At 36.8% G+C, this 21,267-nt stretch overlaps 1 protein-coding gene across 13 annotated transcripts in view; it reads left to right on the plus strand.

Moving 5' to 3' along the window:
* Positions 1–21,267, plus strand: part of CASK (calcium/calmodulin dependent serine protein kinase) — a 217,900-nt gene that overhangs the window by 37,605 nt on the left and 159,028 nt on the right. For 12 of the 13 annotated variants that reach the window (XM_040545500.1, XM_040545497.1, XM_040545503.1 and 9 more), the window contains exon 2: positions 20,105–20,217. In XM_040545500.1, coding sequence (XP_040401434.1) covers positions 20,105–20,217 — 113 coding nt within the window. Of the gene's footprint in view, positions 1–20,101; positions 20,218–21,267 lie in introns of those variants that run through there. The other variant, XM_040545509.1, reaches the window with a different exon arrangement.

The following is a 21,267-nucleotide window of genomic DNA, read 5'->3' on the forward strand; positions in this document are numbered from 1 at the left end:
AATATATGGGAAAAACAATATACTGAAACTGTAGGTCTTGCTAATAGGAAGTGCCTCCATTAATAAGGTAAAGTTACTCAATTACTGAAGGAGTTTTATCTAAAGTTTTCTAGAGCATATGGTAATTTTGAGTGCTGTAAGGTTAAATAACAGAAGAACTGTCACAGTTCCATCAAACTTCAGGACCATACAGAGAAGAATTTTAAGAGCTTGTTATGAAGTTCTCCTATATAATAGGAGAATAATTAATAATATTAATTATTCTATATAATATTAAGAAGGTCTGAGCAGATTGTAATCTGTTGCTTTTGTTGACAGCTCTGTTTGTTTTCTTAACTTTCAACATAACATTTGCAAAATGTAAGAGTGGAAAGTCTGAGAAAAGGAGCATCATCCACTTGTATTTTATTTTCATCAGAAAATTTGTGACATCCATTTCTCTTCCTTGTGTGTGAAAAGCACAGGAGCTAGCTTTTTCTCTGTTGGTGAATATCAGAGGGCTACTTAAATTCCGAATAAGAACCTCCATAAACTGCTGTTTTCTCACCCCAGAGTTGTCTTACTGGTCTCAGTAGAGCAATTGGGAACTTAATTTAGGCATATTATGATGCGGCTTTAGAATGTTCATTTTTTTAGAGAACTGTATTAAAAAGGGGGGGATTCTGCTATATAATGTTGGTAGATAGCAAGTTTCTCTACGCTCTGCATTTCACTCCCACCCCTTCAGAAGAATCATAAGGTAAAGGAGCAGCGTCCACTGCAGATTTATTCTGTTACTGGTACCGAGGCTTTACCTGGGGAGAGGGAATATGATAGATACCAAGGTATCATTGTGCTACTGTGTGCTGTTGTGAGTAGGTAGGCATATCAACATAAAAACATAGCTGGTTTTCAGAACCTTTAACATGCCTTTGCTGTAAGAGTTTCAGAAATGAGACTTCAGTGGTACTCAGGTAATGATTATTTTTTAAATCTTGCTGACGGACTTAAATAACTATCAGGTGTTGTAATCGTCTATATTCGTAATGTATTCTGCTGTTTCCTTTCCACTCTCCATAGAGGTTTGTTTGTTTGTTTGTTTTTAACTTAAATTCCATTCCTGGCATTTTTAGATAAAGATCTAATGCACAACATAAAGTATTGATTAAAATATTGTGTAGGATTGTCTCTGGTAAGATTTTGATCTGAAGCTAAACCTTTTTCGATAGATCTGTAAGACAGATAGGGAAACAGAGGAGATAGGACTTAACTTTACATTCTAACCAAAAATCCAAATCTACTCTTGACTAAACACAATAGTCTTTTTTATAATTCATGAATATAGACTTTGCAAAACAAGAATGGGCTCATTGTGTTCCTTTTTAGCTCATAATTTGTAGATATGGAGTTTTCCGTGTGCTAAAGACAGTTATTCTTGAAAATTGCACAGCGGTAATTGCCAGGGGGCATGGTAAATTTCAGTAACACGTTGAGTTTGCAGTTTTATTGGGATTTTTTTTAACTTTTGTGAAGAAATGAGAAAATTTATGTACTTGTTCTGTTTTTACTAATCCGTAGACTTTAGCTAATGGGTGAAAAGAGTAAAGAAAGTAGAAAAGCTAATGAAAGAGGTTTTATCATTTGACGGGCTGACAGGAGTTATCAAAGTCAATTTTTTTTCCTGGTCTTTGAAGCTAAATTTTGAGGCACTTCATAGTCGAGAGCAATTTTGTGTCTTTTAGCAAACTTAAGATCTGTGACTGGTGAATTTTGCTCAGGTATGACTTTTACAGGATGGATTAAAATGTTGTGTGATCAGCAATTTCATTGTGGATATATATTGAAAGCAGCTCTGAGAAGGACCTGGGGGTGTTGGTTGATGAGAAGCTCATCATAAGCTGGCAATGTGCACTTGTAGCCCAGAAAGCCAACTGTATCTTGGGCTGCATCAAAAGAAGGGTGGCCAGCAGGGCGAGGGAGGGGATTCTGCCCCACTGCTCTGCTCTCATGAGACCCCAGCTGGAGTGCTGCGTTCAGCTCTGGGGCCCCAAGCACAGGAAGGACATAGGTCTGAACGAGTCATGAGAGGAGAGTCATGAGTGTTGGAGCTCTTATCCTATGAAGAGGCTGGGAGAGTTGGGGTTGTTCAACCTGGAGAAAAGAAGACACCAAGGAAACCTTTTAATGGTTTTCCAGTCCCTTCGGGGGCTTACAGGAAAGCTGGGGAGGGACTCTTTGTCAAGGAGTGCAGTGACAGGACAAGGAATAATGGCTTTGAACTAAGAGAGGATAGGTTTTGATATAAGGAGGAAATTCTTCACTCAGAGGGTGGTGAGGCACTGGCACAGGTTGCCCAGAGAAGCTGTGGATGCCCCAACCCTGGAAGTGTTCAAGGCCAGGCTGGATGGGGCCTTGGGCAACCTGGTCTGGTGGGAGGTGTCCCTGCCCATGGCACGGGGTTGGAACCAGGTGGTCTTTAAGGTCCCTTCCAACCAAAGCCATTCTGTGATTCTATATATACTTCTGATCGTTGTCAAATTTATTATCAGCACACAAATTATTAGGGTTTTCTCTCACTGTCAACCCACTACACAAAATGTTTTTGTTCTGGTATGCTACAATAATTAAAATATGTAACTTTAATGTAGCAAAACTATAACCATAGGCATTTGTATTTTATGAAAGAGTGGATGTAACTGAAAACTTAAAATTTATATTGATCCTTTTATCAGGCTTTTTCTTCAGATTGAAATAACTCTATCTGGTAATTTTTTGTTGTTACCATTTTAATGTTACCATGAATTAATTTGCATGGTTAGGCTATGCAGGATAAGAATTCCAGTAGAATTAACTATAGAAGGATGATCTGATAACTATTTAATGCGGGTTCAGTAACTCAGTTTCAGATACACTTAATTTTCAGAGAAGAAAACTAGATTACAAAAGTCTCCACAGAAGATTTGACTCGAAAGTATTGGAATTTCTTTAGCATACAGCAATTTTAACTCTGTGTGTCTGTGTGTGTATAGATAGACAGATATGTAAAACTGATGATGTACTTACTCAACTACCTCAACTGAAACTCCATGGAAGGGCTAGATCCAGCTTGGATATCTCCTTGAAATTGCTGTTATTTTGAGTGTTTCAGTTCCTGTATTGGTTTTTCCAAGGAATTGGAAATAGGAATTCCCTGTGGTACACAGAAATCACTGTTCTAAATATGTTGTCACACGTTGTTCATTTTACTATAAAATCTAGTTTAGTGCTATCAGTCTAATAACATTTCCATCTGCAGGGATGTTTCTGAGCTTCTAATGAAGCCATAATTTGTTATAGAAATTATCTGGGTATGGCAGAGACACTAATCTAAGTTGGAAACTAGTGCATTCAGCCGAGGTATGAACAAAACTCTTATTCTGATAGTTATCTGAACAAGTAGTCTTTGTATCTAGATGACTAAACAGAAAACAACCTGGTTAAAATCCCGTTTTAATTCAGATACTGTAAGATGTCAAAGATACTTTCTGACATCTTTTTTTGTTTGTTTCTGTTGCTCTGTATTTGCCATCACTCTTTGATTTTTATACTTAGGCAGGTGTACTAGTAAGCTACAATAAGTTTCTCTCCTGCTGTCATTTCCATGCTAGGGCTGTGATCCCACTTGTTGCCTTGCTCCTTTCTCTCAGGATCCTCAGTTGCATCTTGCAGCTGCTGCAGTGAAAGTTGTCCCCGACCTTTGTGAGCTCTTCCATGTTTGTAAGCATGGGGTGTCAACAGCCCGTTTCCCCTTGTTGGTTCGTTGATCACCTGTGTCAGGAAGTTATCATCAGTGTACTGCAGAAACCTGGAGTGCTGCACCCTGCTGGTTTGTCCCACCAGCAAATACAGGGGTATTTAAAGAACACAGTGAGGACCGGGGTCTGCAAACATGGGTCTCCTTCCAGTTCTCTGAAGACGGCCTCATCTACTTTTGCCTGACCAGGCTGTAGCAGGCCCCCACCACAACGTTGCCCATATTGTTTGCACACTGATCCTGACCCATAATCTCTCACCTGTCTCCTCGTCAGTCCCAAGGCAGAGCTCCACACATAGAGGTCAGCTCCCCCTTCATAATGAGCTTGTCCCCATCCTTTGCAGCACTCTACTTGTGTGTGTCAGACCACCACATCTTGTGAACCAAATGAGGTAGTATCACTGCAAGTGCAGCAGACTTCTGATTCTTTGTGTTTGTTTCCCTGTAGTGTGAGTTATCATACAGGCACTTACGAGAGGCAGCTGGTTGTGGTGATTACCCAGGAAAGGTATGAGCACTGTCCCTGTGCTGTCGTGTGGGTACTTTTTCTTTATGAAGCTTGAAATTGGTCTGTTTTAGCCTTCACACTCATTACAAAGTCTCTCCGGTCCATATCATCCTGCTCACCGGGCTTGCCAAATTGGTCCTTTGTTGGCTATTGACTGGTCTTTGTTTCCCTCCTCCAACATTCCTAGCTGGCTTTTGTCCTACCTGGGTGCATCCTGCCTCTTCCTTGCAGACCTTGATCCTCAAAGAGGATCCCATGCTCCTAAAAGCCCAATAAACCCCTGATGCCAACTTCAGCTGCACAATGGGTTACCCAGTTAGTGTGACTTAAAACTCCTACATGGGTGTTTGAAGGCAATAAATACAAACATAAGCTTTCAATAAAGTTTTGGAGTTTGTTTTATGATTTTCACTTGTACATGTTTCACCCAAATTATTGGGTGTCAGGTATTTTTATATTTTTACATCTTTACAAGTAGGGCTGTACAGTTACTTGAAACCCCTGCCAAAAGGAAGTTGCTTTCTGTGGTTAAACATACCTTATGTATTCTCTGTGAAATATAGAAAGTATTTTCCTTTCTTTTTTCTCTCTCTTTAAATGATTTTGACTAGGAAAGCATAATGAAGAAGAAATAGTGCGGTAGTTTGGTTTCCTCTTCCCATCCTCCCTGCCAGCTCTTTTCTCCTTGCTCCCTTTTTCTAAATGTTGCCTTTCTTAGCAGTTAACTTCTGGCTCTGGTTTGGATAGTTCTAATTTGTCTAAAAATATGGGTGGGCTTAAATTGTAGTGAAATATCTAATATAAAGCAGGAAAGGTGCTATGGTAGGATTCCGTAGCACGTGTTCATACGTGCTCAGCGCCGAAGTAATTGGCAGTTTGAACTTTTGTTCAAATCTGTAACCTCGCTGTTGGAATACTTAAGATTTCTGATAACTCTGAGAATGTGCTTGTTCAAAAATAGCTATATTAAATAGATAAATTCAGTTTTTCTTGCTTGTTCAAAAGACAGGGAAGTTGGTGGGATATGTGCTTCATCCTCCAGAAGTGTGTTGCCTAGAACAAAGCTGGAAGCTGCATTTATTTCTACTTCTGGATCCTTTCTGGTGACAGCAGGAGCTTGTGGCAGCCAAGCAAGCTAAACATGGGAATCCTTCAAAGAGGCAGCAGCAAGTAGCAAGTTGCTTACTGAACAGTCTCCTAATTCTTTCTTTAGGGTTTCTACTAGTGTCAGTAGATTTATTTTTATTTATTTTTTAAGACCATTAGCACACAAGTGGTTCGATATTTTGAGACAGCAACTTGAGGGAATGACTTTTATCCTGTGGTCCAAAGCAGAGACCACTGCAGTTATGACTGCAGTTGAAATCAATTCTAGTTCAATCTGAAAGAACCTTTAGACTTTGTGCTTGTCGGTGTGATGGTTTGTAATGGAACAAACTAAGATCTACTCGTGGACACAAGGTGTTGCTCATCTGCCCTGTTTCACTATTCAGTCCTTGAATAAAATAAGTGAAGCTGTTGAAATGTCAGACTCTGTTCCTGGCCTGGACAATGAATTCAATTTCTTATTCTTGTCAGTCTTGTCAACCCAAAGGTCAAATAATCACTTGCAGGAGTGTGGATTTTTTAGTGCATGCACGTTAAATGAGTTGGAGTCATTACTCTGATCCGTACTAATTTCACAATTCCAGGAATAGGTTGGTTGGTGGTTGGTTGGTTGTGGTTTTTTGTTTGTTTGTTTGTTTAAAAAAAAAAAAGGCAGTACTAAAAACCTTGTCCTCTCACCACACAGGTAGTTAGCATCCCTGTGCTGTCCCACACCAGTTACTGGCACAAGCATTAGTACAGCTGTGTCTCTGAGCTGGCTGAGAAATTGATCCAGGCAACGTTTCCTTTTTTGTAATAAAAAAGGAAGAAAATTAAGTGTGTTTTGTAAGCATTGGCTTTATATTTCATTCTCTCTGGAAGGTTATGAACACTTCTATTAAATGTTTAGTAGTTAGAAAAATAATGTGGCTTTTTTCAGTAACGAAATTGTGAGATGATCATACATTACATTATGTTGTGTGGATTAATAATTGTCTTGTAGGTAATTATAGTTAATTGTGTTGTAGTTAATGAGATATTTTGTATCATATAGCCTTTTTAATGACAGCATCATGGTAAGGAGTGACCTTTAAATTAGCACGTGAAGAACTGAGCTTAAAATTCACGAACAATTGTTTTCAGGAAGCTGGTCTCTCCTGTTTAAATGTTCAGCTTATTTTTTACATATACAAGCAACAGTAGTTAATTTTCCTACTAGTGTAACAGTATGCCTTCCAAATATCTAGTAAGGTGAAGAGCCCTATTTAGTTTAAAAGGTTTTTAAAGCTTTGGCTTTGTCCAAGACATCTTTATTTTTTGAAATTAGTGAAAGATAACTTCTCTAAACAAACTACTAAAAAGCCATTTGTTCAAATTTTAGAGAAAGGCTGAACTAATACAAGTAGAATAGATTAATGTATTTCAATAGATATATCTCGGCTGTTGAAATGCAATCTATTAAAAACAAAAGCTGACTATGAACAGTAGTTTATATGCATTAAATATATAGAAATACTTTTATCAAGAACTACTATTCAGAAACCTAACAGATCCAGATGGTGAAGAGAAACTACATATTTTCTGTGACAGATTTTTCATTCCAGTATGTTGCTGAAAGCTTCAGATTTCAAGAGGTAAGAATTCATTCCTTTGTCCCCTGGAGAGAGAATTCAGCAGCCTTCTATAAATAACATAACCAGGAAGTTTTTTCCCAATATTCAGCTGAATGTTCTTAATAAATCCCATTAATCCTTCCATAATTTAAAATGTTATGAATCACTCTAAAGGCTGGTGATTTGAGTCATAAATTAGATTTCTGACATACTGGAAGTCTTCCAACATGTTTAAAAGAAAACCTCAAATATTTATGTTTTCCTTCACTTCATATATGATCTTGGTGACAACTTAGGACATGTAAAACTAATCTGCATTCTTCTGAGATGTACAAGAGAGACTTTCTTTTCAAGGTACTTTTCATTACACATGAAGGTGTTTGGCAATTCAGAGGCCAAACTCAAGAAAGAAATACAGGAAGTTGTCTGTCTGGATCAAGATTCTTAGGATAAGTTACCTTCACTGATCAGTGCCACACCAGAGAACTTTCTCATTCAGAAACTTGGTCTCTCTCGCAGACCTCGGTAACTTCTGTGTATTGGTTTCAAAGGGTCTTATAAATTTGTATGCACACAGAAATAGCTTTAAGGCCATCATTTTTTTAAGTGACGGCTAAACTGAACTGAGTTTTTGTTTTGTTTTGTTTTTCTTTTTAAGCAAAATTCAAATATTGAGCTGTAATAATTTTGAACTTACGAGAAATTCTGTTTAGATTCAGTTATTGCTTCTGTGGGTGATACTGATTTCAAGCACCTGTGTATGTTTTAAAAACATTGTTTTGCTTGACTATTCCCTCCGAGATCTTTAAGCATTACTGTTTTGAAGTTGTTTTGTTTTGTTTTGCCATACAATGGCTCATCTGTAATGATTGAACACTAATACCAAATCTAAGAACCCAATTATGACTCCCAAGAAAATCCTCCAAACCCCTTTTGAGTTACAAACTTCGTCAAATCCTAGCAATAACCGCTCATCTCCTATTGTCAAAGAACAACAACAAAGCTTTTGAAAAGTCTTCCTAAAGTCGATACATAGAGAAATTTTCAAGTCTTGAGAATTAACTGTTGTGTGATGGTGGCAAATGGGATGGGAGTTTCATGGGGAAGAAAGAGGCACTCAAAGAATTTCTGAACCTTTTCCATACGTCACCATGTACAGATGATAAGCTTTTAAAGCCACATGTTGTTGCATACACATAACAGCAGAATGTAAAGGTTATTTCCATCAAAAGTGGTCAGTTTTTCTATTACTTCTGTAATGGCCTATGCAAGTTAGTTGTGCCTTTCTCTGTTGTTACGAATATATGGGAATCTTCTGATTTACTGAGTGATTGATTTTTAAACACAATAGTAGTTTCGAGGCAACTGGATTAGCAGTGTTGTATTCCAGTCAATGAGAAAACCACTTCCATCGGTCACATCTGCTAGGGCTTCCCTCTTGCTTTCCTTTTTCATAGTTTAGGTTGCTGGTTTCTTCAAAACAGACAAAATGATTATAATGTGATAAATGTCAATTATTCCATAATGGACTGAAGAAGAAATGAAAGCAGTGCACTCAAAGAGGAAATAGTGAAAGAAGTGAAGGTTTCTCATTAGTCAGATTTGGATTAGTTGTCTGCCAGGTTATTTTAAAAGAAAAAATATTAAATTGAAGTGTACTGATAAAACTGGGCTTTTTTTTTTAATGCAACATTTGGAGATAGTGGCTGCAGATGAGTATCTGAGCATCATTCAGAAAAAGAAAAAAACAACAAGGACTCATAGTGGAAACAACAAACTTCTAAATTCGGGATGCACCATTTCCACTTAAGAATGGGAAAATCAGTAACAAGCCTTTTGGGTAAGCTCGGGCTGATTGGCTGGAAACAACAGAAGAGAAGAATCCAGCTATCTGCTGGATGCTGAATTCAGCATCCAGGTGGCCATCTGATGCAGGTGTGGAGAAGCCAAGTGCAGGATATACCAGGCACAGTATTTGCAGAGAAGAAAGCATTATGAGCATCATGCCAGCTTTTGCAAAGACTTCATCACAGTTCTGGTTGCTTCTGTTAAGTAAAATTTAGACTGCAACAGATGCAGGGAAGAGATTCTGAAACAAGAAGACCCATCATTAAAAGGTGCATTTTGTGAGGCTTGGCAAACTCAGTGAGTGAAAGAGAGAGAAGGGGGAGTAGTATGTAAGCTCAGTTTTGTTAGAAAAACTAATGTACGTATAGTGGCCATTAAGAATCGAAACACAGAAACTTAAAGTAGAATGACAGTGCAGGAGAGGGGGAAGTGTGAGAGTTTTCCCTTTTGGGAGCAGTTGATGCATGTAAGCTCACCTGAAGGCATAATTTCATGAAGGATTTTTTGGCAGCATGGGTTGCTGATATAGTCTCATTTTTTCTGAATTTGTTCTGTGCTATGTTTTCTCAAAAACACTTGTATTGTGAGAAAAACTATGCACAGTGGAGCCAACTATATGTGTGTATACCAAAGACTTTCTCATTTACATGTGTTCCCTTGGTTCATTGCATGATTGTGAGCATGCTGTATTGGTGCAGGAATGGGGGCTGGGGGCTGGAGGCATGTGTGAAGAACCATTGTGGTCTGAGATTGCATTCATTTTTTTGTGGTAGCACTGCTGCCATTTGTTCCTGGTTTTGGCTTTGTCTTGTCTTGCTTGCCCCAGCTCTTCATGTAACCATGACTGAAGCCACTTCAAGGAACTGCTGTGGATGAAAAGTAACACTGGAAAAAGAAAAAAATAAAAAGTGGTTTGTGGGGGATATTTGAGTGGTTTTTGTTTCGTCTTTGATCTGGTTCAGTGTAATCATACCAAGGCTGTTCCAGGACAACACAACAGCTAGAAGGGTTGCTGTCTCAACCAGTGCTGCTGCTAAAGGAATGCTGGTAAAGCCATGGCCCGAGATGGAACGAGGCCTGGTAGCACGGATGGGATAAAAAGGCAAATCTCTGAATGGGGAAGCAAAAAAGTAATGACCATTGTCCCTGTCTGATGAGACTGAAGATACTCAACAACCTTTGTCTATTCTTTAGGAGCCAAATCTCCAGTATTTTAATACGCTCTCTTTTGTTAAGGTGATCGAAGTGCTCCTTTTAACACACAAGTTCTTTCTTGCTGTTTTTCTTCTCACCATTCAGTTATTTCATGTCTAATTCGTTTTTTGTAAGTGTTTTCCCAGGTTTCCTTCACTGCCTCCTGATCTAGTGCACTAGATATTTCTTCACAGAAAAAAGAATTGCTTGGATATTGAAGGCATCTGTTAGGAGAACAGCGTCAGGGGGGTTTGGAGCACTTTTGACCTGATGCTCTTGATTTATCTGCTGGTGTTTTGCGTATTTCTGTGAATGGTAACAGAATCTTAGAGCACAAAAATAAAAGTTTGGAAATTTTGGCTACATACTTGTATTGCAGTCAGTATTTCCAGAGGGAACTCACTAGTGAACAAAGCTCTCTTTATCCACCACCCCCATCCCCATTCAAGAAATAGATTTTGTGCTTTGAGTACCAGTCTCCACCTGCCCTAAATCACTTCTTGTGTATGATGTAGCTTCTCACTTGCCTTGAGGTGAACCGGAGAGAGCAATGAGAATCATATTTCTTGAGTTCTTTACCAATGCAGGGACAAGATACTTAATCTCAGTTTAACAAACCAAAAGAAAACGAAAAAAAAAAACAGAACCATTTTCTGAGGTTCTTATAACTGCTTTTATCTCAATTAAGAGAATATATCATTTTTGGCTTGTGTGTGCTTAGTACATGCATGCCTTAGAAATAATTTGGGGTTTGTTCTTTCATCTAAGCTGTCCATGGGACACTTTATTGAGGACTGAGGCTGCCAGCATAGATTTTTAAACAACATACTTATTGAGGAAAGTGCAAGTAGTGTGCAGTTACTAATCTTGCAGGAAAAACAAATTACTAGTGAATCTCTGGAAACAGATTATCAAGGAAGAAAACTAAAAGCAGAAGCCCTAGAGACAAGATCCTGAACTCATTCAGAAGGCTATTTAGGAGTTGCTTGAATTCGAGGCCTTGACCTTTTGCTTGCTAATGACCTTTAGTGAGTTGACAAATTAGGGTATAAAGGAAGATCTGATGACAGGCTCTTGCAGGGGCTGTTCTGTGTGGTAACTATTGCTTCTGTTTAAAACAGTCATACTTCAGTATCATTCAAATGTGAACTTGAAATTATCTACTGTAATCTTGCACTAAAACCCCTTCCATCTTCTTTATCTACCATGTGGCTCATCCTGTGGGAGCATGCCCTTCTCAAGCTTCCCAGCAGCTAATGACTGATCTTGTTCCAAAAAGCTTATAGGCCTTAACAAAGTACACCTACTATTACTATTTCTGCTACAGCTGCAGCTTTTAGAGCAACTCTTTTAAGACCATGCAACTGATTACTACAATAATCACTGAAAATACAGTTTTGCTTGGATGTATGCTGTGTTGAATAATTATTTGTAAATGGTTGTTTTCAGGGGGTGAGGAAGGGGGTTTAAAAATTAAATTAAATTAAAAGAGAGTAACATTGTAGTATGGTTTTTGATAGCAACAAGTAGATGTCAAGACAAAGCTTATTGAGCATGTTCCTTCAGAGGTCCCCTCCAGCCTAAATTTTTCTATGGTTCTGTATGTACAATGAGGAAGAATTTACAAGGATAATTGTGCATTAAGTATGACTTCTGAAAATAAAGGGTACTGTAGTCTATGTGAGCATAAAAATATATTCTGAGTTGCTTGTGCATGAATAATGTTATTTATGTCTGGTGCTACAATTTTTACTTCATGGTGGTAGAAAAGATAATCTACCAAGCATCTTACCTCTGTGTTTGCAAACTATATATACATTAAAGACATTGTTACATATCAGCACCTTTTTATTGCATGGTATGTATTCCTGAGAGATTTTACAGATAGACAGAGATATACCTCATATATTAAAAAGTAGAATAATAGATAAATTAATTGCTTTTTTTTCCTGATAAGAAATAAAATTTAGGCCACAAACATTGTTTCTGTTGATATAGGTCACAGATCTGTTAAGGGTAGTTTATCCCCCTTGCAGGTTGGCTATAGAAAAAAAAGACGTGATAGTGAAACAGATCTCTTTCTGCTGGTGTATTGCTTTTATAGTAACAAAAACATATAACTAAGCTTCTGAATTATACAAGGGAATCTTAAAATTGTAAGTAAATATTTTGTTCAGTACGTTGCATAAATTCTAAGCATACCCTAAGGTTTTCTTGGGGAGTGTTTCACTTGCACAAGCACTGTAGGAGGTACTCCTTCTGTAGTTTCCTATGGAAGAAAAGAATCAGTTAAGAAAAGGGGAGAGAGAAAAAGGCTGCAGGCTGCTACTGTCTGCCTTTTTTTTTTCCTTTTTTTTCTTTTTTTTTTTCCTTCCTATGGGGTATATCTGCCAACTTTTTGGATCTGAACACAACTGTGTGGTGGTGTTTCTAATTTCAGTTTTTATTTCTTCCCTTGCCATGTCAGATAAGGCTTCAAAGAGAGCTGAGAAAGTGGGAAGTGGGCTCTAATGACTCACTGATGAGGGAAACACTGCTGGAAGGGTAATAGGTCATACGGGGGACCATGACTGGGTTTCTGGTCTATGCTTGCAGCCACTGTTTCTGCCTGGAGTTGTACTGAATTCTGCAATGGAAAGACAGAGTTAGAAGTTAGCTCTGAATGCCTAACTAGCTCCTACAGTGCACTGCACTGATATGAGTGTGCATCCTGTAGTGTGTTCCCCTACCGCAGCTGAGGTATTTCTACATCATATAACAGTACTCTAAGTTACTAAAGTTTTCTTGACAATTGTTTTCATTGAAGTTATTACTCCCTATGAGCAGTAGCTTGCTTAAGCCTTTAAAAAAGAGTTTGAATATTTTTAAACTTTAATAATAATTTCTTATACATCTTGGTTTATCATTTAGGTAATATTCTTGAAAGTCTTTAAATGCTATAATTTCAAAAATGCCTACCATTTCCGAATGTTTTATTGACTTTAGTTTCACTGTTTTTAAAAACCTGTTTCCAACCCTACCACCTTCCTCAGTAGCCTTTCTTCAGTTACTTTATGATTTAGAGAATCGTTAGAAAAGAGCTCTACATCATACTCAAATATTAAGTAAGCACCATGATTCAGTACTTTTGAAGGAATTTAAATGATCATGTCCCACTGAAACGAACATGAGGATGATGTAGACTTGTGGGTTGGGTTTTTTGTGTTTTTTTTTCATTTGCTTCTGCATACTTTAGAACCACAGGTTTGGTTCTCTCTGCATTCTTTGTTCTTTGTAATTCTGTTGGATTAATATTGGAGAGTATCTTTTACAAGCTGTGTTCATACTGAGCCGAGATTCAGTGAACCACTGTATTATACTTTGTTCTTTTGTATGTTTTATTATGAAGCTGAATTAAATACAGACTTGTCATACGAGGACAGGCTGTGAGAACTGGGCCTATTTAGCTTGGAAAAGAGAAGACTGAGGGGAGACCTCATCAGTGTATATAAATATCTGAGGGGAAGGTGTCAAGAAAGTGGAGCCAGTCTCTTTTCATAGAATCATAGAATATCCCAAGTTGGAAGGGACCCGCAAGGATCATCCAGTCCAACTCCTGGCACCACACAGGTCTACCCAAAAATTCAGACCATGTGACTAAGCACGCAGTCCAAACGCTTCTTAAACTCTGACAGGCTTGGTGCAGCGACTACTTCCCTGGGGAGCCCATTCCAGTCTGTGACAACCCTCTCAGTGAAGAACCTCTTCCTGATGTCTAGCCTGAACCTCTCCTGCAGCAGCTTGACACCATTCCTGCGGGTCCTATCACTGGTCACTAAGTTGTGCCCAGCAAGAGGATGAGAGGCAATGGGCACAAACTGAAGCACAGGAGGTTTCAGCTCAATATGAGGGGGCACTTCATAACTGTGAGGGTGACAGAGCACTGGAACAGCCTGCCCAGAGAGGCTGTGGAGTCTCCTTCTCTGGAGATATTCAAAACCCGCCTGGATGCCATCCTGTGCAACGTGCTCTAGGTGATCCTGTTTGGCAGGGGGGTAGGACTAGATGATCTCCAGAGGTCCCTTCCAACCTTGCCCGCCCAGTGATTCTGGGATTGTTTTCTAAGATACGACCTGGTCAAGCATACCTGTGATGGAAGTGTTGCCACTTAGGAACTCAGTTTTGTGACTTGTACTGGGATATGTAATTTTCTAAAGAAGTATCAGATCTTCAACCCAGATGTTCTTCTGTGCCACTGTCACAATAGTGCAGTATTTTAAATTTTCCTTTGAGAATAAAATAGAAAATGTCTCTCCAGTATGGCCAGTGATGGCTTTCTGAAAGTGGATGCCCTCGAAGCCAGTGTGCTATTTACAGAGATCATCAATCACCCTTTCAAGCTGCAGTTCCATGTGTAAATGAGCTGATACAGTGGCTAATTGCAGGCTTAATTAATCTTGGAAGTACTTAATTTTTGAAAGATATTCACTTTATTCAAAGTGAAAATTAAAGGAAGAGTGTATGTCTTTAAATGAGCAGGGATGAATGAAATGAGGACGAGATTTGTCTTTAGAATGTGGTTGTGATTTGCTTTATTTCCAATAATACTTTTAACTTGGATACCACTGTTTTTAAAACATTGACCACATTAGTTCAAAGTAGTGTTGTCTGCTGCTTAGCTAAGCGAGTGCATAGCCTCTAAATGGGAAAAAAAAAACGAGAAAAGAAAAAGTCTGGATATATATGTCTTTTCTTACATGACTTTGTCTGTATACACTAACACTATCTTAATGCAACAAGCTGACAGGTTTTTTTATATTGATTTACATTTAAGATGTAAAATGTAAAATTTAACATGTTGAATAAGAGACAAATGTACTGCATGCTTCAGGTTCTTAATAGCTAAGCTTTCTTAAGTAAGAAGGAAAAAGCCTTAGATTCTTAAATGAAAGCTCACTTGTAAAGGAATACTGTATTCACCAGAAGAGATTGTTTGCTCTTGGTTTTACTGAGAAAATATTCAACTTTTTTGTTACGAAAACTGAATTTGGGAGCCAAAATGCATTGCTTTATGTTACATTCCTGAAAAAACATGATTCACTTGGAAGAAATGTTGAGCAATTTGTTGGTGATCTGATATGTAAATAACTTATACTCTGAAAGTTTTGGGGTTTGAAGCATAGAGGTTCACGGTGTCCTTAGAGTATTCATCAGCAGGAACTCCATTCCAGTGAGTTGGCTTAGTTATTTCAGGACATGGGAAGGGTCCAGGCTGTAGTTACTGGCTGCAACTATTTGTGCTTGTTAGGAATGAACAGACTATATCTTAATCACAACCAGTTCTTATTCTTGCACAATGACATGCATTAGAGGAAAGAGGAAAGGAAGCAGAACAGACAAAACAACAAGATTTCAGAAAAAAAAAAAAAATTGAAAAATGTTGGCTTATGATCTTTATCCTTGAAGTCCTTATGACATACACCAAATAAAAGAATTTAGAGTGAAGGACATGGTAAAAACAAAAAGGCTTTGATGGTCTAAAATTTGTAGGACTTCATTCTAGTTCAAATGTTATACTCCTTTGTATACATGTTTACGTCCAGTTGATATGATAATTAACTGTTCTGTTAAGACAGCTAAGTTAATCACCAAAAATAGTTTAATTGGGGTTCAGATTATATCAGGAGCTGTCCTACTAACCTGAAATTTAGGAAACATGAAAAAAAAATAATTGAGGCACCTTTTCAGCATTCCTGTCCACTTTCTCATGGCCTACATGTAATCAATAACCTCCTTAATAATGTATTGTGATGCTTTGATTTCTATCTGCAGTAAACAGCAAAACTCAGCATGCATCCCAACTTCAGTCTAAGAAAATACATTTTGCGTTTTGGTATACATTGCAGGTAGGAATCAAAGAATTGCAGATATTGGGATGTGTTGCTAGCAATAATAACAAAACAAGTATCAGTGAAAGAAAATCATTTGTCCTTACTGCTTGAGTATTTTAATGATTCTCAGACTTAGTAGTGTATTAGTGTAGTCGGTTCTGTCCGTGCAAACCGCGGTGAAAGGTTCTGAAGGTTGGAGGGGAAAGTGGAAAGATGGTTCTTTTTTGGTCTATGTATCTCAGTAGGTATGTGTGTTAAGGGTAGCAGAGAGAGAAATGAAATATTAAACACATTACATCATAATTTTAGTTTGTATGACTGTTAGAGGATGAAATCTCTTATTATTCAACTTAACCCAGTTCCTCTGTTTTAATAAACAAACATTCAGATAAGTTGTCTGATCTGTCTGTAACCATTTTGATGATCTACATCTTAACTGCTGTTCCTTCCCCTTTTGCATCATCTCTGTGTTTTAGATACTATATGATTTGAGCTGCAGTAATAAACTGAGCTATAGAAATTGTCATTTATCCGGAATGTGATATGTTTCCCTGGTGGCAAACAAAACTGATGAATAGCTACTTGTATCATTTGAAAGATCAAGTATTTTAGTCCTTTTCCTGACTGGGGGGAAACAAGCATCGTTTTTAATGCTAAATGTGAGTGTGGTCTGAAAGACATTTGTTACTTAGCTTCCAAATAAGATTGGAAACTATTGTGTTAGGAAGCATGGGGTTTTGTTTTCTGGCTCAAATTAAGTAATATCACTGTGGGGTATTGTAATTTTATTTGTAAAGTGGCTGTGTTTCATTGAAGCTACAGGAAGATGTCGAAAAACTAACTGCAACCATAATTTATTTCAATATTCCTTTCTGTTAATTGGCACGTGGTAGCAAGGGTGTCTGCTTAAATCATAAGGGTACCTCTCGTGAATGTGTTAAATATCCACGAGATAACAAATTATTTAAAATTGGAAACTTGAAGCCTTTGTTGCACTGCTTCTGTCATGGAATATATTCGTCTAATCTATAGTCATAACATGTATGCTATTTTGAGGCTGTTTGTGGCTTGAATATGGGAGAGCTAATTTTGGAAAAGTTGGAAATCTAAGGCTTGTAAATACATGAATTTTCAGATTATGCTTAAAATCTCTTGATTTCCATGAGAGACTCTAAATTGGTGTATTTTTAAGAGAATGAGTTAATTGTGGGCACCACTGAATTCTTGTCTTCTGAGCTTTACAGCAGCTTTGATTAACTTAAGGCTGGCATTCATCATTACAGGTAGAGAAGGTTCTTTAAAAAGCATAGCTAAGTTTAAATATGGCCATAAAGGTTAAGACTGTCATGATGCCTCTTATACTCTATTACAGAATTGAATAAAACGTCCATTTTTTGTTCCAGACTTAAAATGTAGAATGGAAATTGCTCCGGTCAGGGTTTTAAAATGTTACTACATGATGGAAAGAAAAAGTAAGTCATACTTACAAGAGTGGTAAGGGTGACCACAAACCTGATCCTTCTAGGAGCTGTAGTTTGGATGTTCCTTTTTCATTTATGCTTTTTCCAGCCATCTCTCTCTTCTTGGCTGCTAGAAGTATGTGCACCTACTGAGGTAAGTGGGCAAGTTCTCAGCCCAGACTTGAATAAACCAGGAAAACTAGAAGTAGCTTAGTCAACAGGAAGAAAAATGTATATTCATAGGGTTTCTGTAGTTACATCAATGAACAAAAGTCAAGGGTCAGCCTGTAAGTAAGGGCATGGTGCTTTCATCAGGTTTTTCTACACTCCAACAATCTATTATTCTGTATCAGATTATATTAAAAACCTTTATTTAATAACTTCATAAAGGCTTTGTGTGGAAAACCAATGAGAATGAAAAGAAAAAGGATCCATTTTAAATAAATACATGTAATTTCTAGCAAATTATGTCTGAAAAACAAGTATTGCCAATATTATTCTGAAGCTGTAGTTTAGGTTTTTGAAATGTTTTTAAATTATCATAATTTAAATTGGTTTTGTGCTATTTTAAACAAATCCAACTTTGATGTGCTAAAAGAGTAAGCAGGGACTCGGGATAAGAAGGTGACACTGATCTGTATAAAATGTTGGTTTATTTTTAATAAAAGATTACTTTTTGTAATATGGGGGAAGTGTTTCAGGTCAATAGCTCTAGTCCTCTGTTGCCAAATGAAGTTAGATGAGCTTTCTGTATTTACAGATACAAGTTGATTTCTGTATATTTAGAGTCTTAATTGAGTATCTTTTAAAAATATTTGTGGTAATTGTTGGTTTTTATATACTGAATAATATTGGGTTGTGGATACAGAGAAGAAGAAAACAGTCATCAGTTTGGGGGATTTCATTGTACATTAGGAGTGAGAAAACGAGCAAGAAAAATGATTTTCTTGCATGGGTAGCTGTGTTTGAGTGCATCAGCATAATTCACGGTTAGATAATTGTGTTAATAAATATCTTCCTTAATTTTGAATGTTTACATTGTGATTTATGGCCTAGTTTAGTATTCGTATTCTGTGTCAAAAATCATCTTATTTAAAGAAGTATTTGCAAGTATGTTGTTTATAAGGTACAAAAATGGATTTTAGCTATGGGAATAGCTTGATTTGGTAGGGTAAAAAATTGCATTCTTTGAATCATCTGGTATGTAAAGAAATTCCAAAAGCCCGGTTATAAACGTTTGTGAGTACACACCTTCAGTTCGGCATCTCTCCCCTCTCAGGGAAACTTTTATTTTGAGAATTCCATTTCTTTGCAGTCTTAGTGCTCAGAAACGTATAAACCAACTTACAGTTCCCTGTCTGAGTGGAAGGATTTCTCGTTATATTTATCCATTTATTTAACTCAGTGGATGAATATTCACTCAACAGATGAACTTCCAAACAAAGGCTCTTTCCACCCTCAGACTTGCCCTTATGTCTTTTTGAGAAGACTTTAGAATGGATTTTTTAGAACTATCAATTCAGTCATTAGATCAGTAGCAGTAAAAAAAAAGTAGTGGCAAGGTCAATCATATTGCAGTCTTGAAACAATCCTGTTTTGTGTTCATAACTAATTAATTTTTCATGTTTGAATGCTTGACACACCATAATTGTCTGATTCTATTTTCTGTTGTTAATAGTGAATGGCAGTTTCCGTATTCAAGTCAAGGCATCAAGAACTTAAAGTATCTTCTGTAAAAGAAGCTCCCATAAATGTGTATTGATGGCGATATTTTTAAAGTGGAGCTTCTTAGGGTTACCATTGTTCTAACTCATGTTTCAGCAAACATAACTTCAGTTTTGAACAAGAGCTAGCTTTTTGTTCATTGGATGCAACACTAACATCTGTCTGAACAAATTTTAACAGATCTTCTTTATCTGTAATTTTATGGGGGTTCTTGAAGTGCTTAGGATGAGAGAAAATGATAAGCTTCAAGTGCAGTAATGGAAGTTGTTCGTAATCTAGTGGTGTCAAATAAGCTTAAAATAAACCTAGTTTGTGTGGAACAAAGAAACCAACCCAAACAGCATGACTTAGCAGTTTTGTTTCTTTTTTTCATTGTTACTAAAGAATATCCTTTCAGTTCTTTCAAATAATGGTAATTTCTAAACTTTAGTTCAGGACTGAAAGCAAGAATATATTTCTCACCTCCATTTTTCTTTCTTTCCACCTGGTACCGTGAGTCAAATTTTAAAGTCATCCCTGTCAAATTTTAATTTTGGAAATCAAGGAGATGAATACAAATTGCAGAATATAGTATTTACATTATTTTTACAGTATAAAACAAGGATAATACCCAAGTTAGAAACAGTTTAGGAAGCTTGCAATTCATATTGTAATCTTTTAATACCTTTTTCCACATTTGAACAATGCATCAAAAAAAAAGTCTGTTTAAAATATAATGATAATGTGTATATTACCCATGGTTTCCAAGAGGATAGCCTTTCTCAATTGGATGAATAAGAGAATATATTTGAGTTTTCCTTAATATAGTAAATTTGAAACTCATTTACTGTTCTTACTCTAGTCTGTAGTTAAAACTATGTATTACGGTTAATGGGGAGCAAAGATTAGAGGTACAAGCTTCTGTTTAAATATTATATTTGAATTATATATTGGAATCTAAATTTTGTTTAAAAGTAATGGAATTATAGCTCAATGCATAAAAGAGAATGGTTTATTTATTGCTGATTTTTTGTGCATGTGTGTTTCAGGGGTCCATTCAGCGTTGTGCGGCGATGCATCAACAGGGAAACAGGGCAACAGTTTGCCGTAAAGATTGTCGATGTAGCAAAATTTACTTCAAGTCCTGGATTAAGCACAGAAGGTAAGAACGAAAAATGAAGCACATTGTAAGCAGGTGTCTTTTTGGTTTGTCAACAAGTTCTACTTTTGTTTGCTTCGTAAGATTCTTTCAGATTTATATTTTGTAGACATTTTAAAGCAATATCTTGTATCTCTAGTGTAATCTGATATAACGTAATGTGTGCATTTCTAATCTTAAGTACAGTTATTAATTGTAACTACAGCTATTCGGTTGTCGTGATACGGATTAAAAAGAGCAGTAGGTCTATTCTATGTCTAATAGCCATTGCTATTCCTGTTTTTTCTTTATCTATTTTTTCAGAAAGTGAATTTGTTAAAAACAAAACAATAATTTGGAATCAAAAAATCATACTACAAGGGAAGTATAATGAAAACACATTGGCTTTACCAGTGTAGATCTAGCAAGTAATTTGATTATAAAATGGGCAAAACTTGTGATTAAAGTGTGTGAAATTATATAAAGAATGGCTGTATATATTTTTCATATAGTCAGGATTTTAAAACGATGCTTTACAACTCTGCAAGAGTATAGATAAAAGGCTATAGCTTTTAGCATTTCCTGTTGTAGTGTAGTACAATATGTCTCTTGTAAGCTGAATATGCAGCATGTGTGTACACTCAAGTGCTTCTTTTATAACACTTTTATGGCACTTGAAAACAAGCACATTAATTAAATGACAGTCACAGTGTATATTTTCTGGAGATCATATTCTTTTGTACATTAATATTTTGGGGGTTCCAATTGTGCCAAGTAAAGCCTTATGGACACAAGTTTGAGGGCAAAAAAGGCTTGATGAATTCTCAGTGATTATAACTAATACTATCTTATATACTATATATATCTTATATACTTATTATAACTAATACTAGCTTATTTTTTCTAGCCCTCCTCCAACAAAATATAAGGCACACGTTCCATAATATTGAGCTTACATATGGTTTTGGGATGTAATACCAAAACCATTGAATTTTACATTAATGTGCGGTATCTTTTGAAGTATTCTTTTTGCCTTGTACAGGTTTCTAAAGTACTTGAGTTCTGTCTGTTTTC

This window comes from Cygnus olor, chromosome 1 (genome assembly GCF_009769625.2).
Source record: "Cygnus olor isolate bCygOlo1 chromosome 1, bCygOlo1.pri.v2, whole genome shotgun sequence".
Taxonomy (NCBI): Eukaryota; Metazoa; Chordata; class Aves; order Anseriformes; family Anatidae; genus Cygnus; species Cygnus olor.